This window comes from Glycine max, chromosome 10, assembly GCF_000004515.6.
Source record: "Glycine max cultivar Williams 82 chromosome 10, Glycine_max_v4.0, whole genome shotgun sequence".
NCBI classification, from domain to species: Eukaryota; Viridiplantae; Streptophyta; class Magnoliopsida; order Fabales; family Fabaceae; genus Glycine; species Glycine max.
In genome coordinates, this window is record NC_038246.2 from 38308899 (window position 1) to 38324133 (window position 15235).

General features: G+C 33.7%; 2 protein-coding genes across 3 annotated transcripts; both read left to right on the forward strand.

Moving 5' to 3' along the window:
* The first annotated feature begins 60 nt into the window (after positions 1–60).
* LOC100783998 (solute carrier family 40 member 3, chloroplastic) lies at positions 61–5641 on the forward strand. Of its 2 annotated transcripts, none has more exons than XM_006589051.4 (13): positions 61–528; positions 654–840; positions 946–1009; positions 1782–1996; positions 2084–2260; positions 2369–2443; positions 2612–2713; positions 2798–2915; positions 3000–3146; positions 3713–3819; positions 3981–4094; positions 4586–4886; positions 5352–5641. In XM_006589051.4, the coding sequence occupies exons 1-12, from the start codon at positions 392–394 to the stop codon at positions 4877–4879; spliced, it is 1737 nt and encodes a 578-aa protein (XP_006589114.1). In that variant the 5' UTR covers positions 61–391; the 3' UTR covers positions 4880–4886; positions 5352–5641. The 2 variants fall into 2 exon arrangements, with proteins under 2 accessions (XP_006589114.1, XP_006589113.1); XM_006589050.4 differs by having other exon boundaries at positions 63–528; positions 654–867.
* A 4172-nt stretch (positions 5642–9813) lies between these two features.
* Positions 9814–14951, forward strand: LOC100801275 (acyl-CoA-binding domain-containing protein 4). The gene is made up of 9 exons (XM_014763167.3): positions 9814–10452; positions 11322–11849; positions 11986–12051; positions 12582–12748; positions 13014–13170; positions 13273–13369; positions 13637–13992; positions 14096–14200; positions 14460–14951. The coding sequence occupies exons 1-9, from the start codon at positions 10321–10323 to the stop codon at positions 14745–14747; spliced, it is 1896 nt and encodes a 631-aa protein (XP_014618653.1). The 5' UTR covers positions 9814–10320; the 3' UTR covers positions 14748–14951.
* The last annotated feature ends 284 nt before the right edge of the window (positions 14952–15235 follow it).

Consider the following 15235-nt stretch of genomic DNA (forward strand, 5'->3'; position numbering starts at 1 on the left):
CACTGCCACGTGGCTGCACAAAAATTCTCTTACGTAATGGTTTCACAAAACACAAGTAGTAGAGAAAAAAAATGGCCACACAAACAACACTAGTTGCGCACTCCGCCGAAGCACACACGACGAAATTTCAGGCTAAGGCTGCACGCTTCTTTCCACATTACAGATAAGGCGCTTGCGAAATATCCCCAACGAAATTTTAATCTCATCGCGATTCCGCAAAAGAAAAGAAAAGAGTGTGTGGTGTCGGGGATGAACATACATTGAGGCAAAAGTGTTTCTTTTCTTTTCTTTTCTTTTCTGCGCAGTTATTATTATTTTAGGACTGCAACTGCATGAGTTGGACAAAACCGAGCAAGATTGGTAGCTTGAAGTTCTACAAGCTTCAGCAACTATGGCTATTGCTACGGCCACCCTCTCTCTCCATTTCGCCAAAATTCCCATTCGTCAAACGCATTCATCTTCTCCAATACGCCATCGCATCCCTTCTGGTCGACGGTTGAATCTCTATTACCCTCGCACTTCCCACAGGTTAGTTTTTTTTTTTTTTTTTGTTCCTCGTTAAATGAAATTAAAATTTCGAACTTGGATTCTGGGTTAAACGTTAATTGTTAACGGTTTTTGTTTGTTATCTCTTTCTGCTTTTTTGGTTACAGATTTGCGTGTTTTGGTTCCAAGTGTTCACTGACAGACACTGATGTGCATTTGGTTCATGTTACCACGGATGAGGATGAGGCTCAGGGAAGAGGGGTGGTTGAGCCTCACTGCCCGGTGCCATTTGTTAAACTCAATACTGATATTCTCGAGACTGAGTCTTTGAACTTGCTCGCAGAAGCCACATTTGTAGATACTCTCTTGACTGCATTGCCTGTAGGTTTTTTATACCAAGTTTTGGGGGTTGTTAAGTATTGCTCACAGTTTCTCATCTTCCTATGGTGTGTTCTGCAGGTTTTGTCCGAGGAGGAGCAGCACGCCCTATCTGCTACTCCGGCTCACCCGGCTGGTTTACACGGTGGGATGTTTTCTAACATTTTTATTTGAGTTATGACAATGTTGTCCTAGTTCTATTATTACTAAGTCTTGTATTGACTTTAATTTCTTAGAATTTAGACTTAGGGTCTAACTCAATTCCACAAAACCAGCTTGTACAATGAGGATTGCCCAAGCTTTATAAGCTCTAGTTCGGTCTTATCTATAGTTGATGTGTGTTGCAACCCCTAAGAGCTGACATCCTGACGGCTGCACACTAAGACACTTTACTCAGCCTTTCAGCCCCTTTGTAGGTAGTCCTTTTCGATGCATTGGCAACCGACTATGCAATTAAAGTGGGCTAGGGGTAATGGTAATTAAGGTGGCTTTCCTACACTTAAGAGTTTTCTTTTATTAGGGTGGGTGGGAGTTAAAATGAATATGTAAAAGATTGAATACAGGCCTGAGTCAAAATTCCCTTGTTTACTATTGGAATGGAAAGCATTAAAAACTGTCTTTTGCATGGTTGGTATCAATTGATATTGATATGGCTTTTCTTTTATTTAATATGGCTTCATCGATCACTTTCTTTAACCTCAAAAGTGCTCTTACAAGCCTGGCATTGCAATCCAGTAAATACAGTTTATTATAGCTGTTATCTTCTTTGAGTTGATCAAAATCAAGCTTGTCTAAAAATTGTTTGATGCTTATCTTGTCCAATTATTTTATTCTGTGTCTTTTGCCATCTACATTATTGATGACTGTGATGTTGAATCATCTAAGCTTCTCTTAACTTGAAGATTATATATTTTCAGCTTTTTATGCTAGTTGCTTAACTGCAAATGTAGTGGAGCAGCTTTGGAATTTTGCTTGGCCTTCTGCCATTGCCTTGATTCATCCAAGCCTTTTGCCAGTTGCTGTAATGAGTTTCTTCACCAAAGTGGCTATAATTGTTGGCGGTCCCTTGGTTGGCAAACTTATGGACCATTTTCCAAGAGTGTCTGCATATAATTGCTTAACCATTGTTCAGGCAAGTTGTTTGATAATCTATACAAACTATAAATTCAAGCAAGATATAGCTCTTTTCCTAAAAGTGATCATTCTTTCTAATTTCCAGGCAGCAGCTCAGTTGCTATCTGCAGCGATGATTATTCGTGCCCATTCTGTCCAACCTACTTCATTTTCTACACTGCTTCTGCGTCCCTGGTTTGTCATATTGGTTTCAGCTGGGGCTATTGAGAGGCTTTGTGGAGTAGCTTTGGGGGTTGCAAATGAGCGTGATTGGGTTGTGCTGGTATTGTCATTCAGAGCTTCGTCTGTTCCCTTGACATGTGATTTGTAAATTGAAAAACTTGTGTTAAAATTAAATCTTGTTCTGATCCCTAGTGGCTTCTTTCCGCAGCTGGCAGGAGTGAATAGGCCTATTGCATTAGCACAGGCAAATGCTGTTCTAAATCGAATTGATCTCCTGTGTGAGGTAATTTTATTTTTTTAATATTTGCTATATGTTGATTAGCTAGCTTATACATTTTCATGTTTACTGAGCTTGCAACCATTCCAGTTGAGTGAAATATTCAGGAATTGTCTTATGAAATATCAATTATGTTAACTCTATCTTGGAAACTTATGAAATGTTTGTCTGCAGATAGCCGGGGCGATGCTGTTTGGATTCCTTCTTTCTAAATTTCATCCTGTAATCTGCTTAAAAGTTGCTTCTGGGTTAATGATGGGGCTTCTGCCTGTTACAGTAATTTCTCTGCCTTTCTTCTTGATCTATTACTTCCATAATTTGGAAGCTGAATTCATTTTTAATCTCCGTTGTTATTTGCAGATTGTTTTCAATTATTTAACCAACAAGCTTTCCACCGGTGTTCTTGACCGACCTAAACCTTCACAAACCTGTTGCAGAACATTTAATGAAGATTCTGCATTAGATGCCAGCAGTATAGGTATATTATTCTTTCTTTTGAGAATTATCTTTGTCTGGATATCTTAAGTATACTTACTTCCAGTTGCATCTACTGGCAAACCAGTGTTTAAAGGTCTGGAAGCCATCAAGCTCGGCTGGAAGGAGTATCTGGGTCAGCCTGTTCTCCCTGCTAGTCTTGCATGGGTGCTCCTCTGCTTTAACATTGTTCTCACGCCAGGCAGTTTGCTGACAGCATTTTTAACACAGCGTGGTATGTGAATATTTCCTCCGTAGTAGTGTAGTACCTTTTTATCTTGGGAAATTTCTTTCACTTATAACGCGTATTTTGTTGCATAAAGAATATAGTGAAGCACCTGATTTCAAGTTTTTGAAAAACTTCCATCAATCATAAACTCATAATTGGTAGGGTTATCTATTTTCTTAATCGACAACCCTTTCATACTTTATTAGCTTGGACTAACATGTTCTCTTTGGTTACTCTTTTCAGTTATTACATTTGGCATCTATCATAAATGTTTAATTGATGTCTTTTAATACTGTTAATGTTTAACTGAGTGCTGTAATAAATGGTCAGAATTCAGAAAGACAGAAAGGAAAATGTACTAATGCAGCAGGTTTTGATGTAGGTTCATCGTGGTAGTCTCCAAAACTGTTTTGCCCATTAATCATTCTATTCCATATTTAGACCAATAATCATTGACATTCTGTAATTTCTTTTATCTTTACTTTTCCTTGGTTTTTACGGGGTGGGGATTAATTTTTTTTGGTATTTGTGCTAGGTCAAAAATTTATTTATTTTTTTCAATTTTTCTGCAGGCTTACATCCGTCAATCATAGGAGGATTCAGTGGAATGTGTGCTTTAATGGGTGTTGCTGCAACATTTGTGTCTTCAACTCTGGTCAAGCAATTTGGCATTTTAAAGGTTTCTTCTCTATCCTTTAATGTTTTATAATAATAATAATTATTATTATTATTATTTTGATGAGCAAAAAAAAATGTTTTGTTATTTTTAAATTTTGCACACTGGAAACTTTGAGCCCTTATTTTTTATCAATTTGTTGAGAAGTTTTCTCTCTTTACCAGGCTGGGGCAGTTGGGTTGGTATTTCAAGCGTTACTTCTCAGCATGGCTGTTGCTGTATATTGGAGTGGAACAATTTCTCATCAGAGCCCTCTTCTTACTTTCCTATTTCTGATTGTAAGTCGCTAAAGTACTGTCACTTATAACATTGATGTTGAAGTTTATAAGTTAGAGTGGCCCAAAGCCCGTGTCCGAGTCCGTGCTTCATAGGGTTGATCCGACACTGATTCAAGTTCAGCTTACACTGAATTAGTGAGCTAAACTGTGACATGGAATGTTCAAGGTGGTTGGTTCTAAGGATGCTTTTTTAAACACTGATTATATCTTTTAAATTCTTATTTTCAGTACAATGTGCATTTCTTAGCAAACAAGACATAGCTTGAATTGTGTTGAAAAAAGTTGCAACAGGTCATTGAATATTTGTTGTTAAAATAGAAAAAGTTGGTACGAGTCCACAAGAGAGGAAAGGCTCTTAAGATGTCCCAAATTGCAACGTTTTATTCATTTTATGAAAATTTCAAACTTTGGATTTTTGACGTGAAACTAACTTTTGTCAAATTTGTTCACACTGAATTTTTGCACATAAACTGCTCTGCTTTTGTGTGCAGATTCTGTCACGGTTAGGACACATGTCATATGATGTTGTAGGGGCTCAGATTCTCCAGACAGGAATCCCATCATCCAAAGCAAATCTCATTGGGACGACAGAGATTGCTGTTGCTAGTTTGGCGGAGTCTATAATGCTGGGTGTTGCAATAATTGCAAACGATCCTTCTCATTTTGGATGTTTAGCACTGTTGTCTCTTCTATCAGTAGTTGGTGCTGCCTGGATGTTCTGTAGATGGCTGTTGAATCCAACAGATGAACAAAAAAACCTTTTTTCTTATGATCCTCAGTTTTGATATTTATGTAAGTATCCCTGGACATAAACTACTGGCACTTGTCTAATTGTTTTCTTATGTTATATAGAAGAAAAAGTTTGGTGGGGGGCGGGGTGATATTTTGCCCTTAGGGTGTATTCGTTTGCAGAGAATGAGTGAAAAGGGGAGAAATGAACAGAAAATAACGTGGGACTCATACTTTTACATTCTACTTGAATTCAAAACTTTCATCTTTATTTTTTTTTTTCAATTTCTTTTCACCCTAACGAATGGATCCTTAGTCCGAGATTTACTCATGTAAAAGTGGGATATAACTGATTCTGTCTGCTGTTAACCATTGTGGCTAAATTTGAGGTTTTGATAGTGTTCTTTAGGCGTATAACTAAGTCTTCAATAAATTGGTTGATGTAGACAGCAAGGGATCCAGTTTATGGAATCTCTTAGCAGTGGTTTGACAATATTTTTATCTAACCATTAACTTCTGTCAATGCAGTTGTTCATTAATTGCCTTAGTGCAAACTGCAAAGGCAGTTCGATGTAAACAAGAATCAAAATATAGCATGGTGGGTGATTATCCACTTAATACAGGAGCTTGGGGCGTTTTCTTCTCACCTGGCCAATGATATTCATTGTGTGGACAAAATAGATGGCTTTACCTGTAATTCTGTAAATGTGTAGCATGCCATCATATTTATATTATTAGTGTACATGACAAATAATTAGCTAGTTGCCTACGTCCAACACGTACAAACGTTTTGTAAAGCATTTTATTCATTGTTAAAATTCTTTCCCGGGATTTAAAATATCAGCAGATTTGTTCCGGTGATTGTGATAGGAGGATCAATGATTCTTAGTAAAATATTAATTTGAAATATTTTAATTGGAAGTCGTTAACTTCATATTTTGATCTCTTAAAAAATAGCATATTCTTTTTTTGTTAGAATTTATTTTGATTATATTTGAAAATAAAATTGCATTGTAAGGTAATTACAATTAGAGGAAACTAGACTGAGAAAAACTATCACTAAATTTATAAGAATGGTTTTTCTACGGTCATGATTTACAATAAAATATTGTGATGTTTAATTTATTAATTCACTTAATGAGAAAAGGATTGGTTGTGATTTAAATATTAAAATATTTTTTAATTTATTTTTTCTTTTTTTTTGTTTGAAATATTTCTTCAATTCATGTTTAAAAGACATTAATTTAGAAAATTTATGCATTCTGCATACATATATAGAAAATGTTATATATATTGATGGTGTAAACTATCTAATGATAAATTATCATATATGAAAATTTCTTAATTTTTATAATAATTATCTTAAAAATGATATCAATGATAATTTTGTATGAGTCGATATAAATTTTTTTACACAGACAAATAGTTATTAAATTTTATTTTAAAAGATAATAAATTTATCGTTACTTTAATTAAATTAAATGGTAATGTAAATGTTTTTTTTATATTTTTAATCCTTTTTATTATAGTTAATGTATGATTTTGGTATTTAATGGTTTGTTTGAGTGATATTTTCTTGGGTAGGTTCTTAAGTAAATTCAATCGCTCATTTTTTTATTAATAAAGTCTCATATGATACTACCCTCATGTATAAATTCAAATAGATGAAGGATATATGTAAACTATCATTAATAGAAAATAAATAGGAAAGAGATATATAACGTGTAGTCAAAATATTGCACTATCCTCATGTCTAAATATCAATAAAATAGATGAAGGGTATCATATAAAGTAATCCATTTCTCCTCTCTCTGTCCTCGTTTTCACTCACTTTTCCTTCTTAGCTAACAAACAAAATGTTAATTTGTTTAAAAACTTGAAAATTTGAAATTACATATTGTTAAAATTGAAAGGGAAAAATATAATAGTTAAAATAAAATGGAGCGTAAATAGACATACCCTTAGTGGAAGGTGAATAACCAAGTAATCCAACGTTGCAGACTTTGATATACTTTTCACCATCACCTACAGTCTGAATTTTTTTCCTTCCAAGCAAACCCATTAGTGTTTTCCTAATGGCCTAGATTCTCCAGGGAAGAAGATATCTGTTCATAAAGTGTGACCTGCATAGCAAGTCCATTTAGTTACATTTTCGCTTTTGCAATAGTTATCTCAATCAGATTTCTTTTACTATATTTTTCTGTGTCTTTCTTTTGCTTTTCTTGGAAAGTTGATAGTCCATGTTTACAATTATTGAGAACGAAAAAGGTGCATTCCAGTGTTCACTATTCACTTGTAGTATTAAATAAATAAAAACTATATAAATGAATGCAATATTTCAAACTCTTTTCCCTGGAAATGATTGACATACATACACGCGTCTGTGAACTATTCTAGGGTGCATAAAGACTAATGACTTGATGGGTGCATAATTATCAAAAATAAAATTAAGTAGTTCCTTTATAACAAATAAAAACTATTAAAAATAGCTGTTTTTTTTTGTATAAAATGATATATATATAAAAAAAATGTGAAGCTTAAATGGGCTTTGTACGTTAATGACCATATGGCCCAAAGTTGTGTAGGCATGAGAGGTTTTCAATTTGTTATTTTGAGATGAAAAGAAAAAGAAAGGAAATAGGGTTATGATGTGTTGTGCCGTGTTGACGCCGTTACGTATGTTGTATGTATGTGGTACGATTATTATTGATGATTGGTGAGTTGCCGTCAGAAACAAGAATATGGCATCAGTGAACGGCACGTATCCGTCACGCTGGGCCCCTTCTTCCAAGAATGGAATCATGTTCACGTACTACACCAATAGTACTACGGTCAACTCATGGCATTTTTTTTTTCGCTGGAAATCGTGCAAATTAAGTTTTATCTATAAAATATCACTACTAAGTAAGTAATGCTTTGTTCAGTGTTTTTTTTTTTTACAGGAATGCTTTGTTCATTTAGATTAAGTAACATTGTTTATACAAAATGTTCTATGTTTACTCCAATGAAAAATGTCTAAAATCCACTGGTTTTAAGTATTATATGCATTCTGAGTTAGAAAAATGTATTATATGCATTCAAACTCTCAAGTTACTATGAATATAATAAAATTTTCAAGTATTAATATGCATTCTGAGTAATTAAATAAATAAATAAGTGCATAAATAAATAAATACTAAAACAGTCTGGGAGTTTGCTGAGCTCAAGTTACTATGTGTATATGACATTGACTCCCGTGTGGAATGGCAAGCAAAGACAGGGCACTCGTAAATTTGAATCTTATTGGTAATGCTCTCGTGTTTGTAGCATCGCGTGTATTCTACGTTTTTTATTCTCTCACTGCTATTACTCTTTCTTTCTTTCTTTTTTTCTCTCAAAAATTGGTAGACATCTTAAACCTAGTTCATAAGAGAAAGAAATTGATCTTTCAAAAAAAGAGAGAGAAATAAAAAAAAATGTTAATGAGGTGATGAGAGTAGAAAAATATTCACAACAACACATTACACTTTATTAAATTACTTAAAAGTAGAAAATTCTTATTAAAAATATTATTAATATATTTCTTAATTAATATACTTTTAGATGACTTGTTGATAGAGGTCTTTTTTTTTTCCTTTTCATCAATCATGTCGAGTGAAATAATAACTAATTTGCTTATTTCCGGTTAATTATATGCATACATATAGTCTTTATTTTAATGAAACATATATATAGTATATTCATGCCTCCTAATTAATCAATTACCATATTTGATTACTTTAACCAAACCCTTTTGCCAACACACTACCATCTTATTTCAGTATGTTAATTGTATAGTTTCTTGTTGGTGATTGAACAACGATAAGGTAACATCAAAGAGATTAAAACACTGTATTTACACACACACACATATATATATAATATGGTTCTAAATTTTTTTATAACATTATTTGTTTTACTCTGCCTCTTTCAGTCTCATGTGTTTTTCTATCTTCTCTTTTTAGATGTATCTTTTTGTACAAAATTTATGTTCAAATAAAATTTCTCATAAGTTAGGGTTCCAATATAATAAAATGATCGATGACATGGAAGAACCAAATATTGATTTGAGTGAGAATTTTTTGTCTTATAAAATCAGATTAAAAAGTTAAAAACCCTGGACCTTTTAGTGGTAAACAACACCATTCCATTTCCCAAAACTAAAGAATTTCCACAAAACAAAGCACCTCACTTTCCCAAAGAACCTTGAAAATGGACATTTCTAGATCTACATCCCACATGGGACTTGGATGAACGAGAGAGATCATGAAACAGAAAAAAAATGCCCAAACCTTCCATCAATCCCTATATATCACATTATTTATGAAAAATAACGTGATGTTTGTTTAGGAAACCGAGTGAAGAGTGCTTTCCCAATTCCCTGTCTGTGTCTAACCTTGCTATATTATCATGTGTCAAAGGACCTCAAACCCAAAACAGCTTCCTCATCATTCCCAACAACTCAATAATGCCCCCACACTCCATCACTTTCAAGTTGATAAAGTATGAAAAGCAAGAAACCTACATTAAAAACAAAAAAATATTGAAGTTATTATATAGTACACTTAATTTAAATAAATAAGCTACCACTACTCCATTATAGTAGTAGTATTTATTTATCTGATCTCGATTCTAAGAAGAAGAAAAAAATATTTCATGTACTTATTAAAAAAATTAATTAATTTTATTAAACTGTGTTATTTTTAATTAAAAAATAAATATTTTTTAGATTATTTTTTATTAAAATTTGATATTAAACATAAAAAATATTAAGTTTTATTATATAAAAGATATTTTAAAAATAATTTCATTACATGATTTAATGAATAATTGAGATTTATTTATATTTAAAAAAAATATTATTTATGTTCGAGACCCAGAAAGAAGAAGTATTTGAAATAGTCTCTCTTTCCCTTCAACAGTCACATTCCATGATATTACACCACTAGTTAATAATAATGTTCATCAAGCTTATACAACCAATTAAGCACAGCGCATGTATGTTTCTAGTGTCTGAGTATATGTTTATATCATGCATGCTGGTTCCATTACGTCAATGTGAAACAATCAGCTTTCTTCATTTATTTATTTCACTGTTGTAGGTTACCAGACTACATGTATGCGAGTGATGTAACCCTTTACAAGTAGTAGTAGCAGTATTGTTTTAATGTGAAGAAGGGTGAGAGAAAGAAAAAAAAATAATGTTTCTTTTCACAACAACCATCTGTTGCTGTTGGTTGCCAGTGATTTGGACTTGAAAGCGCCCATCTTTTCATGTCCATTTGACATTGATAGTTGATACATCACTTGGCTAGTTGATGTCTTCTTCTTTTGACTCTCTCTTTCTCTCTGCTACCTCCTCCTCTCCCTCCTGTTTCTTCATCGTTGTCAAGCACTGTGTTTAAGTCTTACTTAAAAGTTTAAACTTATTACTCATTCACCACTCACACAGAAAGAGAGCAACTCATAGATACAAGAAATGGGGTCTCTGGTTGCTGAAACAGCCATGAAGAAACCAATGTGGTTGTATCCAAAGGTTTTGGGTTTTAATCCTTCTGAAAGATGGGGACACTCTGCTTGCTTCTCTGGGGGGCTTATGTATGTCTTTGGGGTAAGAATGATGAAATTAATTTCTTTTTTTTTATTGAAAATTAAAATGATATTTTTTTTCTTTTTTATATTGTAGTTCCTAGTAATAACTTTTGAGTAGTTTATGGTGCTTGTTAATGGGTTGGCCTCATTTATGGTGTCTGAATTTCTCATTAGTCTTTACTTTTTTGGTGCTCTGGCTTGTGTTGTAATGTCTTCTTCATTACTGGGAGTTTACATTTTTGTGATGTGCCCATTAATTTCACAAGCTCCTCCTTGTACTTCTTTCTTGCCTTCCCTGATTTATTATGGCTATCTTTGGTTAATAACAAAAACACTTTCTTCTCTGAATTTTAGTTTTTTCCTCATTTCTCTTGCTGCATATATTTCTTGGTGACAATTTGACTGAATTCATTTTTCTTTCTCTAATTAGTGAGACAATATATACCCGCTTGGGAGACGATCAACTTTCTGCTTTCTTGATATAGCTACATACACATTTCGTTTTTCCTCCTCCTTACGTTATGTTTCTCAATTTATAATATAAAACATGCACTAAAAAAAAGTGCTTCCATGTCTTTTTAATCTTAGAAGTGAGAACCTCTTAATTAATTAATGATATGATTAGACTTATCTTCACTCTCTTGTCTTTTAGATGAATAACTTAGTCATTTACAAAACTTACATTTTATCTTGTTAAGCACAATTAAACCTTGGAGATTATTAGTGATGGAGGTCTAGCGCAATTGATTGAGTAGGGTTTGTGAGTTATCGTAAATCTACTCATATTGTTTTCTATTTCTATGGATTAAAAAAAACTTGAAGATTATCATTTATCAATCTAGCTAGTTTGCTTTAAATTTGTTTTCAATTAACATAATGTTTCTTCAGGGCTGTTGTGGGGGGCTACATTTCGGAGATGTTCTGTGTTTGGACCTTGAAAAAATGGATTGGAGCAAGCTTGCCACCACAGGTGAAAAGCCAGGCCCTAGAGATAGCCACAGTGCTGTTCTTGTAGGGCACAAAATGATAGTTTTTGGTGGCACAAATGGGTTGAAGAAGGTGAATGACACTCATATATTGGACCTTGTTACCAAGGAGTGGTTTCGTCCAAAATGTGAAGGGACTCCTCCTTCTCCAAGGGAAAGTCACACTGCAACCCTAGTTGGGGATGAAAGACTAGTGATTTTTGGTGGCAGTGGAGAAGGTGAGGCAAACTATTTGAATGATTTGCATGTTCTAGACCTTCGAACCATGAGGTGGACTTCTCCTACGGTCAAAGGTGATTTTCCTGTGCCTAGGGACAGTCACAGCACTCTTGCAATTGGGAACAAGCTTATTATGTATGGTGGAGACTGTGGTGATCAGTATCAGGGTGATGTTAATGTTCTTGACATGGATACGATGAGTTGGTCAAGGGTATGGTTTTTTTTTCTCTTGTTGTTTCTATAGTTTGTTTGTTTGTATGCAACTGAAACACCAAGGATCATGTTTTCAAGTTTTCGCCTGCATGGGACTTAAACAATCAATGGCTTTCCTTGCAATTTGATGACAGTTGAGAATTCAAGGTTCTTCCCCAGGAGTCAGGGCAGGCCATGCGGCTGTGAATATTGGAACCAAGGCAAGTTCTTTTCAGATGCAACATTTTTTTTCTTTTTCTGTTATGACGATCTTCAATTTCTTTGCAACTTGGTTTTTACTTAATATATGGTACTATTTGAAACTTAACCTCGAATGCAAGTTCTTGGAGGTTCTAATTTCTAAGGTTTAAGAATTGGTTCTTACTTAGAGGAGTTTGACATGGCTTCTAATTGTAACAAGTTCTTATTAAAATAAAATAAAATTATGAAATAAATGTTTATTTTAATAAAATAAACATTAAAATAATTAATTTTTTATTTTTTTAATATGTTTGTCATTAAAAAAACAATTTTCTGTTTATTTTAAAAAATAAATCTATCTACTTATTTTTTTTAAAAAATTAAGATTAAACAAACTAATCCAATACATGAGACTAGTTTTAAGTTCTTAAATGATTGCAATATAGGAGTAGGAAATATTAAATTTTTTAAATAGTGACATAGTAAAGTCCAAAACCTGCACTATTTAAGATTCTCTAAGAAGATGAAAATTTTCATGATTAATTTACAGATCTACATCATTGGAGGGGTAGGAGATAAACGTTATTATAATGACATATGGGTCTTTGATATCTGCACTTGTTCGTGGACTCAGCTTGATATTCGTGGTCAACAACCACAGGGTCGGTTTTCTCACACAGCTGTTGTTGCAGACATGGATATTGCCATATATGGCGGGTTGGTTGGTTCCCATTTACTACAATTTATTAGTTAATAAATGTGACTATGACAATTCCTATTTTGTTTTCTACAGTATTTCCTTCTGCATATCAGATTTTCTTTTCGATATCTTTATTTATTTATTTATTGGTAATTTATTTATCAGTAAATGTTAATAGAAAAGATCGAACTCATGACTTTTGTTTCTTTTCTTCTTTTTTAAGTATCCAACCAACTTCATATCTCCTTTCTTTTTGATATCTTTGTTTTTGACTTGTAGCAGGTGTGGGGAAGATGAGCGTCCTTTGAACGAATTGTTAGTGTTGCAGCTTGGAGCAGAGCATCCAAATGGGCGTTACAACATTTCCATGTGCAAAGTTTTTGGAACTTGTTGGAACCATGAAAAGAGGACCATACCTGGAGGAGCAGATACCAACTCGGTACAAAAGCTCGTGTAGCAATGTTGTTATAAGTTCTTGTTGATGTGATAATTTATTTCTTTTTCAAAAGAAGAACTAATTAACAATGTTGTTTTAAAGCAGACAACTCCACGCAATGGGAATAATAATATGGAAGTCTTGGGTAAATGGGCTTATGAAGTTGTATCGGATAAAGTGAACCCTTGTCACTTTGATTCTGGTGGGTTAAGACTTTTTTAACCTCACTTCACTTCTAGGAGAAATTGTTATATAGTCATGGACCATCACGTATTCATGGTCTCAATCAATCTCTACTGACATGTAATGTTTTTCAACTTATGAGAAAGAATTAATAGCATTTCACTGTGTCATTGTGGAGAATGATTGAAATCATGATGGTCTCGGACCATGTAATAATCTCTTCACGTTTACGTGCAACCTGAGAGAATCATGGATTTATTGACCAAAAAATTGTGATTCTATGCAGGCACATCACAACAGAAGAGGAGGAGAATTGCTATTGCAAAGGTGTGGGATGTTGAATCAGAACAAGAAGAACATTCTCTTTCACTGTCCCAGCATTCATCTCCATCTCAATCTGATCAAGAACAGACCCCAGGTCAAAAATCAAATGTTTCTGTCATGGATGCTCAGAGTTATCATTGGTTCAAACAGATCAATAAAAGTCCAAGCTATTGCCAGCTTGACAATATCCCAAGTAATAACACAGCTTTGAAGAATATCACACAACGAAGTGTTCATCTCATAGAAAATCAACCAAAACAAGAACATTATCTTCATGTTGATGAGGATCGAAAAGGAGCTCGACATACTCAACACCTGGTGGATCCTTTGCTTTCAAATTTTGGAATTTCACTCTGCTGAAATATTTTTTCTCTTATTATTGTTAGTTAATCGTTTTTTCATTTTGGATTTTGCATCCTAGATTGGTGCTGAAGTTCGGGGGAAAGTTGATGGAGCCTTTGATTCAGGTTTACTCATGACTGCAGCTGTGAATGGAAGAGTTTTCAGAGGAGTATTATTTGCACCAGTAAGCTTTTGAACCGTAGTTCCCTAAAATACTTTGGACAAATTACTATAGGGTGCAAGACTACCATGATCCTAACCAATTTTTTTTAGGTGACACATAACTGAGTCTTATTAACTCTTTTAAATTGAAAATCTTAATTACATGTTACGTGAAAATTGGACGAGATCATGAACATTTGATAGTGTCAGACTATATAATAATTTCTCGACGATTTGATTATAGTGCGAGCGATGTAACAGAAAAATGTATGTATGATCAGGGAGCAGGAGTATTCTCCACAAGTGTTGAGCCAAAGTGTTCTGTATCATGTTCATTTCCCTCCACTCAACCATTTATGAACTCAAATCATCATGTGAGGGATTCTCAGCAAGTAGCAAATTGTTCGCGTGCAGAGCCCTGCCACGGCATAAGCCAACCTGTGCTAGCTCAGCCAACACCAATCATGAGAGGCACTACTGTGTCTTTAGCCAAAGAGCATAAAGTGAGGAGTGACCTTCAAGGGTTGGTTTTGACACTTGGAGGGCCTGCAAGTGGAAACCATGCTTGATCCTTAGGTGACTTGTTGGAAATTAAGGTTAATAAGGTTCATGTAAATTTTGGAAATAATCCTTTGTACTGCAATGGTTATGCATTTGAGGGATTAACCATGGGTTGTGTAATACTAGTATTTGGTAACTTAGATCTATATTTGATTATGTATTAGCGGGAAGAGTAATGTTATATTTTTCTATAAAATCTTCCTGATACTTTAACGTGTTTAATGTTTTTAAAATTTTAAACAGTATTTATTATTCACTTTATCTAAAAGTATATATGTATGAAGATTGAGGATTGATAAAAGATTTTATAAAATTCAGAGCTATTCTTTTTATATTCAAAATGGCCAAGAAACTATTAGGTAGTTTAGGATTATTATATTTTTTACTAATTTTTATGTTATATTTAATTGAATGTTATTATTTTTTCTTGCATGTTGAAAAAATTAAGTACATGTTACATTGAAGTCGGTTGAAAATTTGAAATCATAGACGATGA

Excerpts from the sequence above, each read along its gene's own strand:
- LOC100801275 (XM_014763167.3), top strand. The coding sequence starts at position 10,321 with ATGGGGTCTCTGGTTGCTGAAACAGCCATGAAGAAACCAATGTGGTTG. Across the intron at positions 13,171-13,272 it reads GAGGAGCAGATACCAACTCG|ACAACTCCACGCAATGGGAA; the intron begins GTACAAAAGCTC and ends GTTTTAAAGCAG. Across the intron at positions 13,370-13,636 it reads CCCTTGTCACTTTGATTCTG|GCACATCACAACAGAAGAGG; the intron begins GTGGGTTAAGAC and ends GATTCTATGCAG.
- LOC100783998 (XM_006589050.4), top strand. The coding sequence starts at position 392 with ATGGCTATTGCTACGGCCACCCTCTCTCTCCATTTCGCCAAAATTCCC. Across the intron at positions 529-653 it reads TACCCTCGCACTTCCCACAG|ATTTGCGTGTTTTGGTTCCA; the intron begins GTTAGTTTTTTT and ends TTTTGGTTACAG. Across the intron at positions 4,095-4,585 it reads TTACTTTCCTATTTCTGATT|ATTCTGTCACGGTTAGGACA; the intron begins GTAAGTCGCTAA and ends TTTTGTGTGCAG.